At 41.8% G+C, this 19379-nt stretch overlaps 1 protein-coding gene across 1 annotated transcript in view; it reads right to left on the bottom strand.

The window, feature by feature from the left end:
* Positions 1 to 19379, bottom strand: part of CAMK4 (calcium/calmodulin dependent protein kinase IV) — a 270014-nt gene that overhangs the window by 47688 nt on the left and 202947 nt on the right. Inside the window, exons 6-7 of the mRNA XM_068981356.1 lie at positions 6411 to 6501; positions 4296 to 4370 (exon numbers count right to left, since the gene is read on the bottom strand). Coding sequence (XP_068837457.1) covers positions 4296 to 4370; positions 6411 to 6501 — 166 coding nt within the window. The remainder of the gene's footprint in view (positions 1 to 4295; positions 4371 to 6410; positions 6502 to 19379) is intronic.

Below are 19379 nucleotides of genomic sequence, written 5' to 3'. Positions count from 1 at the left end.
TGTCACAAGAAAGACTTGCTCTTATCACTATTATTAATAAGCTGTTGAAAGGACTCTGCTATCTCAGTCACAGAAGGGACCCTGAGAGATCACTAGGGTAATTTCTCCCTGATCCTTACATTTCAGGCTGCTCAATTCTCAGAGGATTTCTCCAACCTACCTATCTCCCTGGAATACTCAGTATTCAGTATTAGACAGCAATTACTAAGTTGCCCACCAGCTTTACTGCTGTGGGAAACCCTTAATTTGTTGTCTCATTCTCCTCAATCCTCTTTCAATCCTTCTGTCAACTGGTCAGCAATTAAGGGTCAAAAATGGGCCACCCCACTTGGTATATAGTACTGAATCCAGGGCTCTTCTTTCTCCATGTTGTTGGAGATCTGGAAGCAGGAGAGAAATTCAGGATGAGGTCAAATAAGGACATATGAATTAGAGAAAGGAAAAGTTCCTATGGCACGATTAGAAGGGAAGGGTGATGGACAGGTTGTCAGGTAACAGTTCTAAGGAAAATACAAATACAAAAACAGAAGAAGAGGATGGCTAAAAGGAACATACTGTAATGGCTTCCACATTTTTTTCTGAGAATGAGAATCTCACTCATAAGCTTGTGGTAGAGACAGTTGTCTGGTGCAGCACTCACTCTGCTAACAGACCCCAAGCTCACAGGGGACTACAGCACGTCCAGTAAGGACGTACTGGCAATTTCTCTGGTCTTCTGGGGCTGGAACTAAGTACTGGCAAATAAGATACAAGTGGAAGTGATACATGGGGCTTCTGGAAGTGCATTTAACATGAAAATGTGCTTTCTTAGAGTTTATTTCTTCTGGTTGTGTAGAATGCAGATGTAATGACCGATTTCAAGCAGTCATTTTGGACTGTGAGGAAACATACTGAGGAATGGTAGAGTAAGACAGGAAAAGTCTGACTCCCTGACCCTGAGATCCACCAGACATGCAGAGCCATAGCGGCGGAACCTGCCGGGACCGCTTGCCTCCAGACCTCCAGTGTAGCAGAGAAATCAACATCTCTTATGTTTGGAGAAAGTGGAAATAGTGACAGATTTCAGTTTCCTGGGCTCCAAAATCACTGTGGATGGTGACTGTAGCCATGAAATTAAAAAATGCTTGCTCCTTGGAAGAAAAACTATGACAAACATAGACAGTGTATTAAAAAGCAGAGACATTACTTTGCTGACAAAGGTCCATATAGTCAAAGCTATGGGTTTTTTCAGTAGTTATGCATGGATATGAGAGTTGGACCATAAAGAAGGCTGAGCACCGAAGGATTGATACTTTGGAACCGTGGTGCTGGAAAAGACTCTTCAGAGTCCCTTAGACTGTAAGGAGATCAAACCAGTCCATCCTAAAGTAGATCAACCCTGAATATTCACTGGAAGAACTGATGCTGAAACTGAAGCTCCAATATTTTGGATATCCGATATGAGGAACCGACTCATTGGAAAGACCCTGATGCTGGGAAAGATTGAAGGTGTGAGGAGAAGGGGGCGACAGAGGATGAGATGGTTGGATGGCATCACCAACTCAAGATATATGAGTTTGAGTGAACTCCGGGAGACGGTGGGGGACATTTCCTGTCTTTCTGTGCTGCCATCCATAGGGTGGCAAAAAGTCAGACGTGACTGAGCGGCTGAGTAACAATGTTCGGATTTTCACTTCTTACAATGACCAACACTTCTGAGGTTTCAAAAATTAAAATAAGGAACATTTTAAACTGAAAGCTGTAAATGATATATATTGCTATGAAAGGAAACTATATTGGTTTTTCTATGTTGCTTTTTTGATTAGTGTGATGCGTGTGTGCTCAGCTGTGTCTGACTCTTGGTGACCCCATGGACTACAGCCTGCCAGATTCCTCCGTCCATGGGATTACCCCAGCAAGAGCACTGGAGGGGGTTAGCTCCGCCTCCTTCTGTAATTCTGTTTTTAGGACCTTGCATACCTGGATCCTCATCCCTGATCCCTGATCCTCTAGTAACTAGACTTGGAATCTTGAGGAAGTCATACTCTTTTGACCTTAGTAAAATGAGAATGTTACTAGATACTAAAGTTCCTTCCAGCACTAAAATTCGGTGAATTTGACCATACATTTCCTTCAGTGGCTTTCTTAGTGCACTGTTCCAGTCTGATTTCTGTGAACTCAAAAGTTGTTAAGAGTTAAAAGGAGTTAGTAATGTAGTTCATCTAGTCAAGGCTATGGTTTTTCCTGTGGTCATGTATGGATGTGAGAGTTGGACTGGGAAGAAGGCTGAGCGCTGAAGAATTGATGCTTTTGAACTGTGGTGTTGGAGAAGACTCTTGAGAGTCCCTTGGACTGCAAGGAGATCCAACCAGTCCGTTCTGAAGGAGATCAGCCCTGGGATTTCTTTGGAGGGAATGATACTAAAGCTGAAACTCCAGTACTTTGGCCACCTCATGCGAAGAGTTGACTCATTGGAAAAGACTCTGATGCTGGGAAGGACTGGGGGCAGGAGGAGAAGGGGACGACCGAGGATGAGATGGCTAGATGGCATCACTGACTCAATGGACGTGAGTCTGAGTGAACTCCGGGAGATGGTGATAGAGAGAGAGGCCTGGCGTGCTGTGATTCATGGGGTCGTAAAGAGTCGGACACGACTAAGTGACTGAACTGAACTGAATGTAGTTCTTATGTGGCTACTTATGACATGACGTGACTAATAAACATAAATCCCACAGAAGAATAGGACAGATAATGCTGAAACCACCTTTCTCGTATGTTTCCATAATGGCCTTTCCACGAGCATAACATGGCTTTCCTCGAGGTACACACGTTTGGTTTCACATTCATTCCTTACAGATGCTGAGCCCATGGGAGTGGAGGAGGGGCAAGAAAACGCATCTTCCTGGTGCCAAGCACTGACTTGAATACAGCAGGTGATTTTGCTGAACATATGAGTAAGTGAAGGAAGATTTGTATAAAAAAATGACAGTCCTAAGAGAAAATGATAGCTAGTTGTACAACTGGTAACTTGAAATCTTGTCTCTTTTCTTTGTAACACAGATTTTAATTAATTTGTGATATATTCATGAGTCAGAAAAACTTGAGAAATTCTTGATAAGTTTTACAAGCTTTATTGGCTTTTAGGTTGTTGCCAGATTAAGAGAGTCATCATGAAAAAATAGGGGGGCGCGCTTCAGGCTGTCTTGGATCAAATGCTACTGTTCTGTCTCTGGGCTGTGGCCTGTCCTCAGGGTGCCTCCATCCCATTCCAGGAGGCTGGGAGGATGGTCAAGGATGCGAGGACTGTGTCATCTCTGAGGCCTCTGGCTGGGAAACGCCACCTACAGCCCTTCTCCTAGTGAGGGTAGACCAGGGCCATCAATGAGAACCAGGGGCCACCCTCACTCCCTGCAGTCCTGCAAACCATCGGAACGAATACACGTCTCCTCACACATCTTCCTAACAAAGAGCAAGCGAGCAAAGTGACAAAGCGTTCATGGCTTTAATCCCAATCACAAAGGTATTTCCCTGTCCTTTGCCCTAGACTCTGTTCCTACTCCTGAGTAGGGATAAGAGCAGCTGCTCCCTGAAAGGCAGGCGCAGAGCTCCTGTTCTTTTTCCTGGTCCCCAGGCACAGAGCTCCTGTCCCTCTCCTGGTCCCCAGGCACAGAGCTCCTGTCCCTCTCCTGGTCCCCAGGTGCAGAGCTCCTGTCCCTTCTCCTGGTCCCCAGGCGCAGAGCTCCTGTCCCTCTCCTAGCTTCCCCAGGTGCAGAGCTCCTGTCCCTCTCCTGGTCCCCAGGTGCAGAGCTCCTGTCCCTTTTCCTGGTCCCCAGGCGCAGAGTTCCTGTCCTTCTCCTGGTCCCCAGGCGCAGAGCTCCTGTCCCTTCTGCCTTCCCCAGGTGCAGAGCTCCTGTCCCTCTCCTGGTCCCCAGGCGCAGAGCTCCTGTCCCTCTCCTGGTCCCCAGGTGCAGAGCTCCTGTCCCTTTTCCTGGTCCCCAGGCGCAGAGCTCCTGTCCTTCTCCTGGTCCCCAGGCGCAGAGCTCCTGTCCCTTCTGCCTTCCCCAGGTGCAGAGCTCCTGTCCCTCTCCTGGTCCCCAGGCGCAGAGCTCCTGTCCCTCTCCTGGTTCCACCCTCCTTGCTGTCCTGCAGGGGCGCCCTAAAATCAACATCATTGAACACCTCATGCAGAGCAAGAGCTGGTCTGAGTGTCATTTATAAACACCTTCCTCATGGAGACTCATATCAAATTATGTCTCAAAAAGAGATAATAGGACTTTGACTACAAAGAAGTAAAATCTCAGTATTGAAGGACATACCGCAGTACCCTGGGGTTCCACATACTGTCTTCATGAGCACTTGATGTTCTATGATTTTGGAGAGTCCAAAGTCAGCTAAGACGACAAGAAAAAAATTAATGAAATGAGTATTTTCTCAGCTTTTATAAGATGACAGATTACTATTTTATTATGCAAAACAAAACTTGTTTGTTTTTGTATCTGATATTGGGGTGGGTGTAGAGGACAGTCATTTGGGAGTGTAAACTAAAAACCTAAATAGTAATTGAAGTCTGGCATTAGATTGGAAAATTTTCTACCCCATGACTCCAATATATATTTTTTGTTTTCTCTGTAATTACTAGCTTTTAGTAAATAAGCTATTTCTTCTGGAATTAATAGATGCAATGGATATATTTTGTATAATGTTAATTCTAAGATTTGAAACTAACTCTAAAGGACAGCATAGAAGTACTAATAAAATCAGAACTTTAATCCATCTAAGAAATCAAATAAAAAAATTAGACTTTCATAAATGTCAAGAAAATGAGCAGAAATATAAAAGGTTTATTCGGCTTCAAAATAAACGGTTTCATTCTTTAGTGTATTTGATGGATAAGAATTTACTTTCATATGAGGAACATGTAACTTTGTGCAAAGATCCTTTTTATTTATTTCTCAGAATGTTACCTAGATAAAACATGACCAGAAGTTGCTATCATTACACTCTCGTTGCTGGGCTACATCTCCCTCACCCAGGAAACCTGAGGAAACAGTTCAAGGGCATTCTTCAAGAGAGGCAGGTGCAGAACTGATGCCATCGTGGACTTCAAAGATAAACCCACATTTCCATGGAGGTGCTGATCCTTATCAGAAAAAGCAGCAGGAAGTCCTTAGAAAGGAAGGCTCTCCCTGCTAAATTAGTATCTATCCATCCATTTAAAGAAATCTCTTTAAGGATAAAATCTTTGAAAGAGCTGTTAAAGGAAGCAACAAACGGAAGCCTCCCTTGCTGCCCGCTGCCTTTCAGGAGTGAAGAGAGAAAAAGCTGGCGGCCCAGCAGGACGTCAGCATTTGTCCTTTAGGTTCTTGTGCTCATAAAGCACATTATGTTGTCTGAGCTTTCCCGTGATATGTACAACTTAATTTTCAAAACTGTTAACATAGATGCAGTGAACTCATCAGGTTAGCATTATAAAAGACAGCGCCAAAAGAACAGTGCCCTTCCGAGGGTTTAGAACAGGTTCTCCAAAGGAGATTTCATCCAAAATACATTTTATAATTATTTTGGTAAACAAAGATTTGCTTTGTAAGGGACAAGGAAAGTAAAATTTAATATACATTTTTTCTAAAATGGTAATTTACTGATCTCTCTGGGTAGATCAGAACTTTCCAAATCATCTCTGTAGTTCTTCAAGGTCTTATTGGGAAAAAAAAACACACAAATCAAGGTTTCCAAAGTCAAATAAGGTTTGGGAAGAGCCTTACAGACACTAATTTAGATGTTAAGCCCACACATTAGCACTTCTAACTTTCTGAAAGCCCTGCAGACATAAAGCGTGGCTTAGCTGTGACTCAGAGTTCCCTGACTGACTTGACCAAACCTAGCACCTCCACACTCAACCCCCAAGGGGGTCATCCACACTTGTTCACTGAGAAAAGGCATTCCGTGGAGTTCATGTTGAGAAATACAGATCTCAACTTATCTCTGTTCATATAAACAAATGACTCAGAGCCAAAGTACACTGACAGGTTCTAAGCATTTTGTGTCAGAGTTCTTCATTATCTAAAATTAAGCTCCAACTAACTTGTGATAAAAGTTGGTAACCAAAAAGAAGTGTTATGTAATCTGTGATTTTCTTCTATAATAAACTTATCTTCAAAATATAAGCTCACCTCCTGAAGTGCCTGTCTTTTCCAAGGGCTGTGATCCCTTTGTGTGTCCAACTATAAAGTACCAACGTGCACACATATTCAAGTTGATATTCTAGGGAAGAGTACAGATTTCCAAAACAATGTATTATTCCTCTACAGACTTTGCTATTAGAGGAAACTGAATGGAGAGAAAACTGGATAGAGCAATATTTACAAATTCCACGGAATAAATTTCTTTTGCTTTGGGAACAGGGATCATAAGACCTCAGGAAATACCCTTACCAATTTTGAGTGGCGCATCTGGTGCTGGAGTTGCATAGAGAAGATTCTCTGGTTTGAGATCACGATGGACAATCCCATTTTCATGTAGGTACTAAATTTGGACAATAATGAAGTAACAGTCATGTAATTATATTTATGGGGCCAATGTTTATATTTAATCTTTCCAGAATTATAATAATCTTTACTAAGTTATATAATTCAAACATGCACATATTAAAATTTAAAAATAAACACCATAAAGGTGAATGAGTTTTAAATTATGTGTCATTTGAGATAGCTTATACACAGTTTCCTAAAAATGAAATGCAATTTAAATTATATAGAAGTGATTGCCACAAATAAAATATTTACTTTTTTCAGAGAATATTAGTTACAGTTCTCATATGTATATTATCATATCAGCTCAAATTGGCTTATTATTATAAACAATAAAGTCAACATGCCCTGTGTTGAAATTTGTCTGATTTATTATCTGAAATACATAATTCTGTGTCATCTTAGAAGCTCACAACCATAGCAAAGACTTCATAATTATTGTTTGAACAGACATTTAGATGTGAGTAATTACTATAGAGAACTACCTTTAATATGATAACTATTGTTTAATGACAATAAATGCTCTCATAGGCTCTTTGAAGATTAGTATACCTAGCCATCATTGATATTATCTTAAAGATTACCTCTAACATTCGTTTTATTATCTTTTAAATTCTTTTGTAAATCATGTGTAATCACACATGTAGCACATTCTTGTTGTGAATGTTAAAGTTCTACCTGACCCTGCTTCTCCTCCAGGGGAAGTCTACGTCCTCTCCAAAAGCAGTCATTCATCAGTGTGAAATGGTCTGAACTTTTGTCTATGCATTTACAAATATGAGTACATGCATACAAAGAAATATACCTGATTTTTCCATTTTATTACATAAATGTATCACTAATAAAAATTTTCACAGTGCCTTTTTTTTAACAACATGTTTTAAAAATATTTCCCATATGTTACCACAACTTATTTTATTTAACCCTTGTATTCATTTTTTGTTGGATATATCACTTTTTATTTTGCTATTTCCACTTTGATGGACATTCAAATTTTAACAATTACAAACAATGCAGTAATAAACCTTCAATACTTGGAAATGTGAGCATTTTTGCTGATATTCTCTAGGATAGATACCTGAAAGCAGGTCGGGTGTGGTCACAAAGTGTACAGGTTTTTAACTTTAATATGTACTGCAAAATCACTTTCCTAAAAGACTCCAACAACATTTACTCACATAAAAGTGTAAGTGTATACATTTTCCTAATATCTAAATAGCAAATTTATATTTTTAACTTCTGCTGAGCTGGAATATAAGAATTATGTCATAAGTTTGATTTAATTTCTCTTTCTCTGTTTACTATAGTCTAGCTTCTTCTTATACACTTTCCTTTTTATAAACTGCCCATTCAAATCCTTTGCCTGTCTTTCTGTTGTGTTAAGAGAAAAAGTTGCCACGGTGCTGCAGCTTTTCTCCTTTCCTGTGGCACAGAGGAAGGGAGGAGGTCGTTCTTTCTCTCTACTCAAGCCAAGTAAAAGCGGATAAAAAGCTTGAAGGTCACCTGACATGTGTCACTTAGTGGCCTGAGGAAATGGGCTGATACCTGGCTCACTCATGAAAAACTGGAAAACAGCTGGAGCAGGTGACTGAGGGGACAGGGTCTCAGTGAGACTCAGCTGGCCTCACCTGACAGCTGGACAGAGAAGCATGTTTCTCACGGACCTGGAGTGGACTGTGCAGAAGGGGACTGGACACGGGTCCCCTGAGGAGGTCCTTCTCATGACCCAGAGTGCACTGTGCAAAAGGGCATTGGACACGGGTCCCCTGAGGAGGTCCTTCTCATGACCCAGAGTGCACTGTGCAGAAGGGCATCGGACACGGGTCCCCTGAGGAGGTCCTTCTCATGACCCGGAGTGCACTGTGCAGAAGGGCATCGGACACGGGTCCCCTGAGGAGGTCCTTGTCATGACCCAGAGTGCACTGTGCAGAAGGGCATCGGACACGGGTCCCCTGAGGAGGTCCTTCTCATGACCCAGAGTGCACTGTGCAGAAGGGCATCGGACACGGGTCCCCTGAGAAGGTCCTTCTCATGACCCAGAGTGCACTGTGCAGAAGGGCATCGGACACGGGTCCCCTGAGGAGGTCCTTCTCATGACCCGGAGTGGACTGTGCAGAAGGGCATCAGACACGGGTCCCCTGAGGAGGTCCTTCTCATGACCCAGAGTGCACTGTGCAGAAGGGCATCGGACACGGGTCCCCTGAGGAGGTCCTTCTGCTGGAGTGCCTCCCGCGGGGGTGATGCCACCTCATCTCAGCATCACAGAAAGCAGAACCTGAGGGCAGTGACAGGAGGCAGCTGAAGGGCCACTCAGATCGCCTGGAGTGAGAGAACTGTCCTGCAAAGAGTCCCTGAAGAGCTATCAAAGGTGTCCCACAGGGGAAGACAACAGGCATTTGTAACCTGCCACAACCAGAGATCACTGTACCAGCTCACCAGTACCAGCCCAGGAAGACCAAGCTTTAATCCCCTATTTCCTATCCTGCTCCTTATCATCGCCTTTGCAGCCCAAGCCTGCAAGAACCACAATCAGCACGTAGCTGGTTGGAAAAGAGGAAGAAGAAAAGCAGAAACCAATAGGAGTTCCTACCACTATGTTTATGAATTACAGATCCCAAGGTGGGGGAGGCAAGAAATTTAAAACTGGGTGAGTCTAAAATTTTGGTCTTTTCTTGAAAAGATGCTCAATAATCACTAATTATTAGAGAACTGCAACTCAAAACTACAATGATGTCCCACTTCACACCAGTCAGAATGGCTGCCATTAAAATGTCTACAAATGACAAATGCTGAAGAGGTTGTGGAGAAAAGGGAACCCTCTTACACTGTTGGTGGGAATGTAAACTGGTATAGCTACTACGGAGAATAGTATGAAGGTTTTTCAAAAACCAAAACTGGAATTACCATATGATCTGCAATCTATTCCTGGGCATATATCTGGACAAAACTACAATAAAAAATGACACACGCACCCCTGTGTTCATAGCACAATAGCCACGCCACGGAAACAACCTGAATGTCCGCTAACAGGTAAATGGACAGGAAGACGTCAAACACACACACAAAGCAATACGACTGAGCCACTGAAGACAAAGCAAGGCCATCCGCACAGCATGGGTGCAGCTAGAGACTGTCACACCAAGCGAAGGGAGTCAGAAAGGTACCATATGATACCACTTACATGTGGAATCTAGACTATGACACAAATGAGCTTATGCAGGAATTAGAAACAAACTCACAGAGAGAAAAGATCTGTGACTGTCAAGGAGGGGGGTGAGGGATGGACCAGGAGTTTGGTATCAGCAGATGCGAAGTACTGCACACAGAATGCAGAGACAAGGCCCTACTGCACAGGCCAGGGAACTGCATCCAGTATCCTGCGATGAACAACAATGGAAAGGAGTATAAAGGAGAATTATTTTTTTATATTCTGGATCACTTTGGTGGACAGCAGAAAGCAACACAACATTGTAGGATAAAGAGGCTACGAGATCCTTACAAGGTCCTGACTGGATGTCGTGGTGGTGGGTTCAGGTCTGGGCACCCGCCCGTGCAGGATTCCCAAGCACGAGCTCAAGGACCACTTAGTGCGTGGCTGCGTAGTGTGGGGATGAGATGGAAATAAAATGAAGGGCAGCAGGGGAGAGTGCTGGTGGCGGGACAAGGTGTTTAGTAAGATGGGGGGAGAAAAGAGTGATAGAAGACCACATGCAGCCTCAGATCATACCCTGGAAGGAAACACCGCACCCCTGAGGGGGAACATGCTCTATCCTGTATACCTAGAGTGTGAAAGGCAGAGATGTGAGTGTCTCATACAAATAGCTTTGGAATATAGCTAAGAATTGCACAGATCAATACAAAGCATTGATTTTCTAACCCAGTTTAGAAGCTCCATAACTTGGAAAAGAAAATGACTCTGAAAACAGTGGCACAGCAACAGAAAATGAGATGAAGGGACAAGTGTTGGTTCAGCTAAGTATTAATTATACAAAGATTTTCATTAAATGTTGTTCTGGCTTTCTTGAACAAAAATGGTGGTTATGTGTTTTAAGTGCAAATTTTAAAAAAGCAAGACAAAACAAACAAAACATCAGCTGGCACTCCAAAAGGAGAGCCAGACAGATAAGAGAAGAAAAGTTTTATAGAAAATAATAGATCTAGGAGTCACACACTACCAGAGGAACCAACTGAAAAGCCAATACTACAATGAATGCCAGCAGTCCTGACCTGACTTTAATTTTTATTTTTTTATTTTTTTTGACCCTGACTTTTAAAGGCAGAGGCAAGGATCATTTGCTGTAAGTGACTTGGTGGCGAAAGACTATTAATGCTCATGATATAATCATCCACACGTGCGGGAGACTTTATTGACAAAATGGCCATTTTATTTTTGCTTAGACCCACTGACTGCCTTTGATCAATGGTTACTACTTGTAACCTTTACATTATTTCCAGTTGGGAAGCCAGGAAGATGGCAAACATGGAGTATGATCTCCTGCTTCCCTCAAGGAGACACAGCCACGCTTCTAGGGCACCAGTTCTCAGACTTTCTGGTCTCAGAACTTCTTTACAGCTAAAATTTTAAGAACCTCAAGGAGCTTTTGTTTATGTGAGCTCTACCTAACATTTAGTTACTGTGCAAGCAGTTAAAACTGAGAAATCAAAAAATTACTTTTAATTTAAAAATGAAACAATAAACTCATGGCAATATACACATTTTAAAATATAAATAACTATTTTCTAAGATAAGAAACTAGTTAGTACTATACCACTGTTTTAAAGTTTTCCAAATTTCTTTAATTTCTGGTTTTACAGAAAACAGCTGGATTCTCATACACACTTCTTCTTTCTCTATCATAAAATCACATCCCATGTTGTTGCTATTCAGTCCCCAAGTTGTGTCCAGCTTTTTGTGACACTATGAATGGCAGCACACCAGGCTTCCCTGTCTTTCACGATCTCCCGGAGCCTGCTCAAACTCATGTCCATTGAGTTGGTGATGCCATCCAACCATCTCATCCTCTGTCATCCCCTTCTCCTCCTGCCTTCAATCTTTCCCAGCATCACGGTCTTTTCCAATGAGTTGGCTCTTGGCCAAAGTATTGGAGCTTCCGTTTCAGCATCAGTCCTTCCAGTGAATATTCAGGGTTGATTTCCTTTAGGATGGACTGGTTGGATCTCCTTGCAGTCCAAGGGACTCTCAAGAGTCTTCTCCAGCACCATAGTTTGAAAGCATTCTTTGGTGCTCAGCTTTCCTTATGGTTCAACTGTCACATTCATACATGACTACTGGAAAGTAAGGAGAAATGCTTTCATATTATGCTGAAATGGTTTTGACTTCACAGACCCTCTGAAAGGGGTTTCAGTGACCCTTAAAAAATCCCTAGAATATCTTTGAAAAATTCTGTTTTATAGCATCAGAAATCATAAAAGCCAACCCTGAATGTTTGTTGGAGGGACTGATGCTGAAGCTGAAGCTCCAGTACTTTGGCCACCTGATGAGAACAGCCGACTCATTGGAAAAGACCCTGATGCTGGAAAGATTGAAGGCAGGAGGAGAAGGGGACAACTGAGGATGAAATGGTTAGATGGCATCACCAACTCAATGTACATGAGTTTGAGCAAGTTCCAGAAGACAGTGAAGGACAGGGAAGCCTGGCGTGCTGTAGTTAATGAGGTCACAAAGCGTCAGATATGACTGAGCGACTGAACAAGAACAAAGAGCTGAATAATAGGAACACTGCTTCTTATTTTCAAACTAGGTTTTAAATAAATATACACTTCTAATCTCAGCAAATCCTAATCCTATTTTGATACGTCAAGATCCCTGCACATGGAGAAGTGGGGAAGAAAAGGATATTAACAGTGAAAAATGCTTCTCAAAATTGTGTACTCATAGGAAAATGCAGTAAAACATTTTACCATATCATATGAATGACATAGAACTGATTACGAAATACCTAAGCACAAAGATGATCCAGTGGATACTGGCAATTTGACGTCTGGTTCCTCTGCCTTTTCTATAACCAGCCTGACCATCAAAAAAGCAAGGGAGTTCCAGAAAAGCATCTGTTTCTGCTTTATTGACTATGCCAAAGCCTTTGACTGTGTGGAGCACAATAAACTGTGGAAAATTCTGAAAGAGATGGGAATACCAGACCACCTGACCTGCCTCTTGAGAAACCAGTATGCAGGTCAGGAAGCAACAGTTAGAACTGGACTTGGTTCCAAATAGGAAAAGGAGTACGTCAAGGCTGTATATTGTCACCCTGCTTATTTAACTTATATGCAGAGCACATCATGAGAAACGCTGGGCTGGAAGAAGCACAAGCTGGAATCAAGATTGCTGGGAAAAATATCAATAACTTCAGATATGCAGATGACACCACCCTTATGGAAAGTGAAGAGGAGCTAAAAAGCCTCTTGATGAAAGTGGAAGAGGAGAGTGAAAAAATTGGCTTAAAGCTCAACATTCAGAAAACGAAGATCATGGCATCTGGTCCCATCACTTCATGGGAAATAGATGAGGAAACAGTGGAAACAGTTGTCAGAATTCATTTTTTGGGGGCTCCAAAATCACTGCAGATGGTGATTGCAGCCATGAAATCAAAAGATGCTTACTCCTTGGAAGGAAAGTTATGACTGACTTAGATAGCACATTAAAAAGCAGAGATATCACTTTGCCAACAAAGGTCCGTCTAGTCAAGGCTATGGTTTTTCCAGTGGTCATGTATGGGTGTGAGAGATGGACTGTGAAGAAAGCCGAGCACCAAAGAATTGATGCTTTTGAACTGTGGTGTTGGAGAAGACTGTTGAGAGTCCCTTGGACTGCAAGGAGATCCAACCAGTCCATCCTAAAGGAGATCAGTCCTGGGTGTTCATTGAAGGACTGATGCTGAGGCTGAAACTCCAATACTTTGGCCACCTCATGCAAAGAGCTGACTTACTGGAAAAGACCCTGATGCTGGGAGGGATTGGGGGCAGGAGGAGAAGGGGACAACAGAGGATGAGATGGCTGGATGGCATCACCGACTCAATACACATGAGTTTGGGTGAACTCTAGGAGTTGGTGATAGACAGGGAGGCCTGGAGTGCTACGACTCATGGGGTCACAAAGAGTTGGACATGACTGAGCGACTGAACTGAACTGAAAGCACAAAGAAATAGACCTTATCAAGGTACTGTCTATCTTAGCTGCAGATTATTTAAATCATGAAGATTCAACATAAATAGACAAGAGGATTAGAAAAACTAAAAAGTAAGATTATTGGATATTCTAGAATAAGCCATCAGGGAAGCCCATTCTAGAATAAACCAAGTGTTAGAGGTAATAGCAATTAAAGTAAATCAAGGACAAGCAAGGAAACATTGAAAATCTGAACAATAGTTTGGGAGAAGACCTACAATGTCTTCTATATAAATCCAAAAATTTAATAGGAGGAAATAATGAATCTGACAAAAATTGTAGCAACTAATTACTGAAGTTAATCTTGAGTAACAGTAACTTTTAATAAAGAAACTGGAAGAGCAAATAACCATATGTGTATGAATTTAATTAAAACTGTGGAATAAAAAGAAAAAGGAGGAGGAGAAACAGACAGCCTCAGAGGCAGAGAAGCACACAACTAATTTACGGGCTCAGTTTTTGGAAAGTGCATTCTCTTTTTAGAAAGAAAGCATTCAATGACAAGTATAATTTTATCTGTAGACTAATCAAAATAGGAAACAGATACTTTTTAAGGATCTTATGATAAAAAATTTAATGCCTTGGTACCAAAGGCATATCTTAGCTGAATTCTGTTTTAATATCACACTGTTGGTTTTGATCAAGGATAATACAAGAAATAAGGCATATAAAGTTTTGAAATATTGCTTTTGAAATGGTTGTTAAGGAGTAACATCACGAGAGGTGCTGTGGGGCCACATACACCAAGTATACTGTCTATTATCTGTGTGTCCTGAAACAATTTGCCAGCCCTCTGAATCTGTTTCCGCGTCTGCAGTATCCACTCTGTGGCTGCGGTGAGAAACCCTTAGCAGGGAGTAGATATTCTACTTCGTAAACAGGAGTTATTGGGACGCTATCATTGTTCTTTTATGTCCCTTATAAAATACATCTAGAAATCCTTTGAGATTTGGAATAGTTTCTCTTTTCTGCAGTATCAAAGGATACTTTGATCAGAAAACGCTTTTTATTTCATTCCATTTCCTTCAGTTTTGGCTGCCAAGCAGCTCGGTGACAAGCTTCAGTTGCACTAACTAGCCTAATTCACACTATTTACTTCTTCTCCTTGCTTTTTAAAAAATTCTTTTTCCACTTTAATAGCTTTATTTTTCATTTAATTTACCACAACTTCTCTTCCCAAGAAGATGAAATATAAATTACAGAGATTGAATATGTTATCTATTAGCCTTCTTAACCTTTGAAACAAGTCTAAGGAAAACAAGGACTGAACTTGCTATATATGTGTTCATAGTTTACGGCAAGAATGTTTAGACATTAGAAAAGGCACAAAGTTTGCAGTAGTTAGGATCTGGAACCTCCTCACCATGGTTCTCCCAGTCGTGACACAAGGAGCAGCTATTACGAGTCATACCGCCGTAGACAGGCCGCTGCGCCTCAGAGCCTGCTCTTTGCTCCTGGCCCCTCTCAGGGGCCTTGGGGGTCTTCTGGCGCCACCCCTTGAGGCTGCCGCAGGCCCTCGCGCCCCCTCCCCTCAGGTGCCCTGGCAGCGCCTCACCAGCAGTGCCTCCACCCCCCGACCCGGCCGCCCGCCACCCCGTCTCCCGCTGGTCCGCTTTCAGCACACAACTACCGCAGGACAGGCCAGCTCTCCGCATCCGCATTCCCGGCTGTCAGTCAGGCCCTCGCGGAGGCTGTACCAGATGAGCACGCTCTCTCAGGCACTCACGCGCTTATGTGCTCCTGCCATGCTTTCTATTTTTCTTTAAATCATGTCTGTGTCTTGCAAGCTTTATGTTAAGGAACATCTCCCTTGATAGACGGAAAACTCCAAAAAGACAAGGACATTTTTACCTGGATCCCCGGATACCTAGTTTTCTGTACAGTGCCTATGTAAATGTGCACTCAGTCAATACTTTTGAATGAACAATAAAGAAATCGTTTCCTATGGACATGTATGTTATTTTACTTTTTAGTCGAGAACTTAGTTACATATTCAAGAATGACTGCAATCTGCATCTTTTATTCATTTGCCATTATTAATTTCAGAAGTTTAAATTCTGCTTACATTATAGCGATATATTTCCATAGCAACATCACTTTGATACATTTAGCTGAAGTAAGGCATCTATGTGTTTATGAAACATACTATATTTACTGGATAATAGCTCTCAGTCACCTCAGAGGTTCTCAGTGAGTATCAGTTAGATAAATGAGATTTACAGCATCACTTTGAGAAAAGCCAAAATCCAGTAAGAATATTTTAACTATAAGATCAGACAAAAGGGTTCCATATTCAAAATGACATTTTGAATAATTACATATTTTTTCTGTAGCAGTATTAAGTTGATTGCTATGGCTGAACTAATTTCTTCGTATGCAATACAACATAAGCCTCAGGGGAGTTCGGGGAAAGACACTTGAAAATTCATCTCTTTGTTTTCCATTCAGCTTCCTTCACGTCTAAAATGTTCATAAATTGTTGCCCAGCCATAATGACATGCTAGTGAAGAGTGAGCATGCCCACAGACCTCTGTCTGCAAACGAAAGAGCCCCCTGGACCCCAGGGGTGGGCCTGAGGACCGGACCTGCCACTGACCCTGGAGGAGGTTCCGATGTGAACCCTGTTATTAGATTACAGATGTGGCTTGAAGTGTTTGGCTAAAGCAAAGCTTTGCTGGAAAATGCTTGCTGGAGTGGCAATATCATGGGGAAAGAAATGCTTTTCTAGAGAGGGTAATTATGAATGGCATTGGGTAGACAAACCTGGGGTGTCATGTTAGAGTAGATGATAGAAGAGGTCATAAAGAACAGTCAGACTCCAATCCTTATTTCTGACTTTGATATGAGCCTCCTGATGTACAGAATCAGACTGGGAAACATGGGTGCTTTTAACAGGTTGAAATTAATTTCCTGTCTATTTATATATGTGTATGTTATGAAAGTCCTATTAAGTACATATTTCTAGGAACAGTCTATTTAGCCTAACAGTCTATTTAATCTATTTATGGTGGAAATATCATTTTACCTATACTATTTTCCTTAGATTCAATCCCAAGTCTAAAACATTCACTGAAGACTTGAAAAAAATCATTGCTATCAATAGCAATTATTAATTCATTCACTTAATAATAAATTATGGGGTAAAAAAATGATGGAAAAAGTGATGTGTTCTGATTTAGACATGCTAACAGAAGGAGATCAGCCCTGGGAGTTCTTTGGAAGGAATGATGCTGAAGCTGAAACTCCAGTACTTTGGCCACCTCATGTGAAGAGTTGACTCATTGGAAAAGACCCTGATGCTGGGAGGGATTGGGGGCAGGAGGAGAAGGGGACGACCGAGGATGAGACGGCTGGATGGCATCACTGACTCAATGGACATGAGTCTGAGTGAACTCCAGGAGCTGGTGATAGACAGGCAGGCCTGGCGTGCTGCGATTCATGGGATCGCAAAGAGCTGGACACGACTGAGCGACTGAACTGAACCAAACTGAACAGAATATAAAAATATAAAGAAAACTAAAATAATGTTTTAATGTAATTTACAAATAAATAAATCTACAAATAAATCAGTGTCTAAAATGTATTTGTATGCAAAGTCAGAGCAAGTGAGCGAACTTTTGAGATTGCTTAGGAAGAATAAGCCTGTGATAATTCCATTCTCTTATTTCCAATGTATATGGTAAGATTTTAGGAAAGATGAAGTTTTTAGGAATGGAGGCAATGGAAATGGTTTAACCAATTAAAAGAGGTGATACTCAGGAGACAATGAAAAGCTTGGGAAAAGGTCCAGAAATGATCTGCAGTTACGGAGAAGGAAGCTGCAAACGTGCTTTTGTAATGAGAGAGGGGAGGTCAGGCTGGAGCACGGAAGGAGCAAAGGGACGCCTGGATCTGCACGCTCCGGCCGCGCAGGGGCTCAGGAGCCACACACAGGTGGAGTCCGCATCCGGTGCAGAGACGCTGACGGGGAGGGTGGGGGTGCGTGCCAAGGACATGCCGTCCCCCAGCAAAGAGCGGAGCTTCTTCACAGGCGTGGAGAAGCTGGGACTATTATGATGATCTGTCTGTGCTTCAGACTACAGTACATGATTTATGCATAATAAGGTAAGAGAGGAAATCTGGGACGTGTTTGAAAATGAAAGGTTTTGGATGCAATGAAATGTATATCAAATATGACAAAGAGTGAAATTCTGTGCACTTTTCTTGGGAAACATTTACATCCACAGATGTAAAAATGGTTCTTAAATCAAATATGCATTGAAGTAGAATGTGGAATTAAAAGAAAAAAGAAAAAACTCCCAAACTTATCTTACCATTTGGTCTTTCAAAAAATGCGATCACCAAAAGCTCAAATTCTCTCTTAAATAGACAAAGATAACACCGCTGCCATGCATTCAGGGGGTGTCTAGACATGTAATTAAACTCTCTCTATGGTCCTAATAAAAACTGTGTCATTGTGTAATGAGAGCTACTGCATAGTAATTTTGTTTAATTACAGCTATGCTGTGTTCGATGGGCTGTGTGTGGTTAATTGATAATGTCTCAGGAGTTGGTAAGAGGGAGCGTGAATCTCTTTAAAAATCTAACAGGACAAAGAAAAACCAGTCATTAAAAAAAGAAAATGGTATTCTGACTACAGTTCTCTTACTGGGAAGAAAAATGAAACTGCATGCATTTGCTCAGAAAGCTTAGTACCAATATACATAAATTTAAGTAAGAATGTCAAAGTAAGCAATCTACTTATGTGTCACATTTGCTTTGGAAACCTGATGGCACCACTGCTTTTATCCTCGACCTCTGCTCTGTGGCACCTTCAGAACTGTCAGCAGCATACATGAGAAGCGAAGACTGAATCCACTACTAGAGATCAACAGGCACGGGTAAGGCTGGGGTGAGATCCATGGCCTTGACGGAGGGCATCCCAGGACCTCCATCTGTAGAGTATCTCAGGGCCAGAGGAATGTATGCCAGACAGAGAGCCAGGTTCTGGGCACTCTCACTGATTTCATCTTCGACGTCTTCTTTTCTCTTCCTTGCCTATGACTATATGAATTATAGCCATAATTCTACCTCCAGAATATATCTCATATCTCTTTATTTTCATTTATATTCTCACCACTTAGTGTAATCCTTCCTATTCTCTACTGACACTGTTAACATTTGCATCTATACAGACAGCCCTGTACCTGGGTCCTCTCTCTAAAATACAAGATTAACTCATGCCAATCTGCTAGTCTAAAAACAAAAACAATTTAACGGTTCCAGAATGCCTGTAAATTAAAGTCTAATCTCTTCAACATGAAAATTAAAGGCCCTTCAAAATTTGTTCCAATTTCTAGCTATACATCATGCTGGGACAAGTCTCACCATGCTCTCACTGTATAGCTTTGTTTACTATTCCTAAATCATGTCTATTTTATATTTTCATTTGGTTCCCAAATAATAAGAATCTTTCATGTGCCAAAGTGTACCTTCTAAAGATTCTTGAAACAATATTACTCATCTCCAATGCTCTTCCAGAATACTGCCACTTCCTATCCACAAGTGGAGCTTCATTTCCTCTCTTTGAATCTGGTTTGACTTGACTAGTGACCAACAGAATGCAGTGGAAGTGACAGTGTGTGACCTCTGAGGTCAGATTACAGAAGTCACTGCAACTCCTATCTGGCTTGCTAGAGACTCTTTTT

This window comes from Capricornis sumatraensis, chromosome 9, assembly GCF_032405125.1.
Source record: "Capricornis sumatraensis isolate serow.1 chromosome 9, serow.2, whole genome shotgun sequence".
In the NCBI taxonomy this organism is placed as follows: Eukaryota; Metazoa; Chordata; class Mammalia; order Artiodactyla; family Bovidae; genus Capricornis; species Capricornis sumatraensis.
This window is presented reverse-complemented; position numbering and strand designations above follow the sequence as displayed.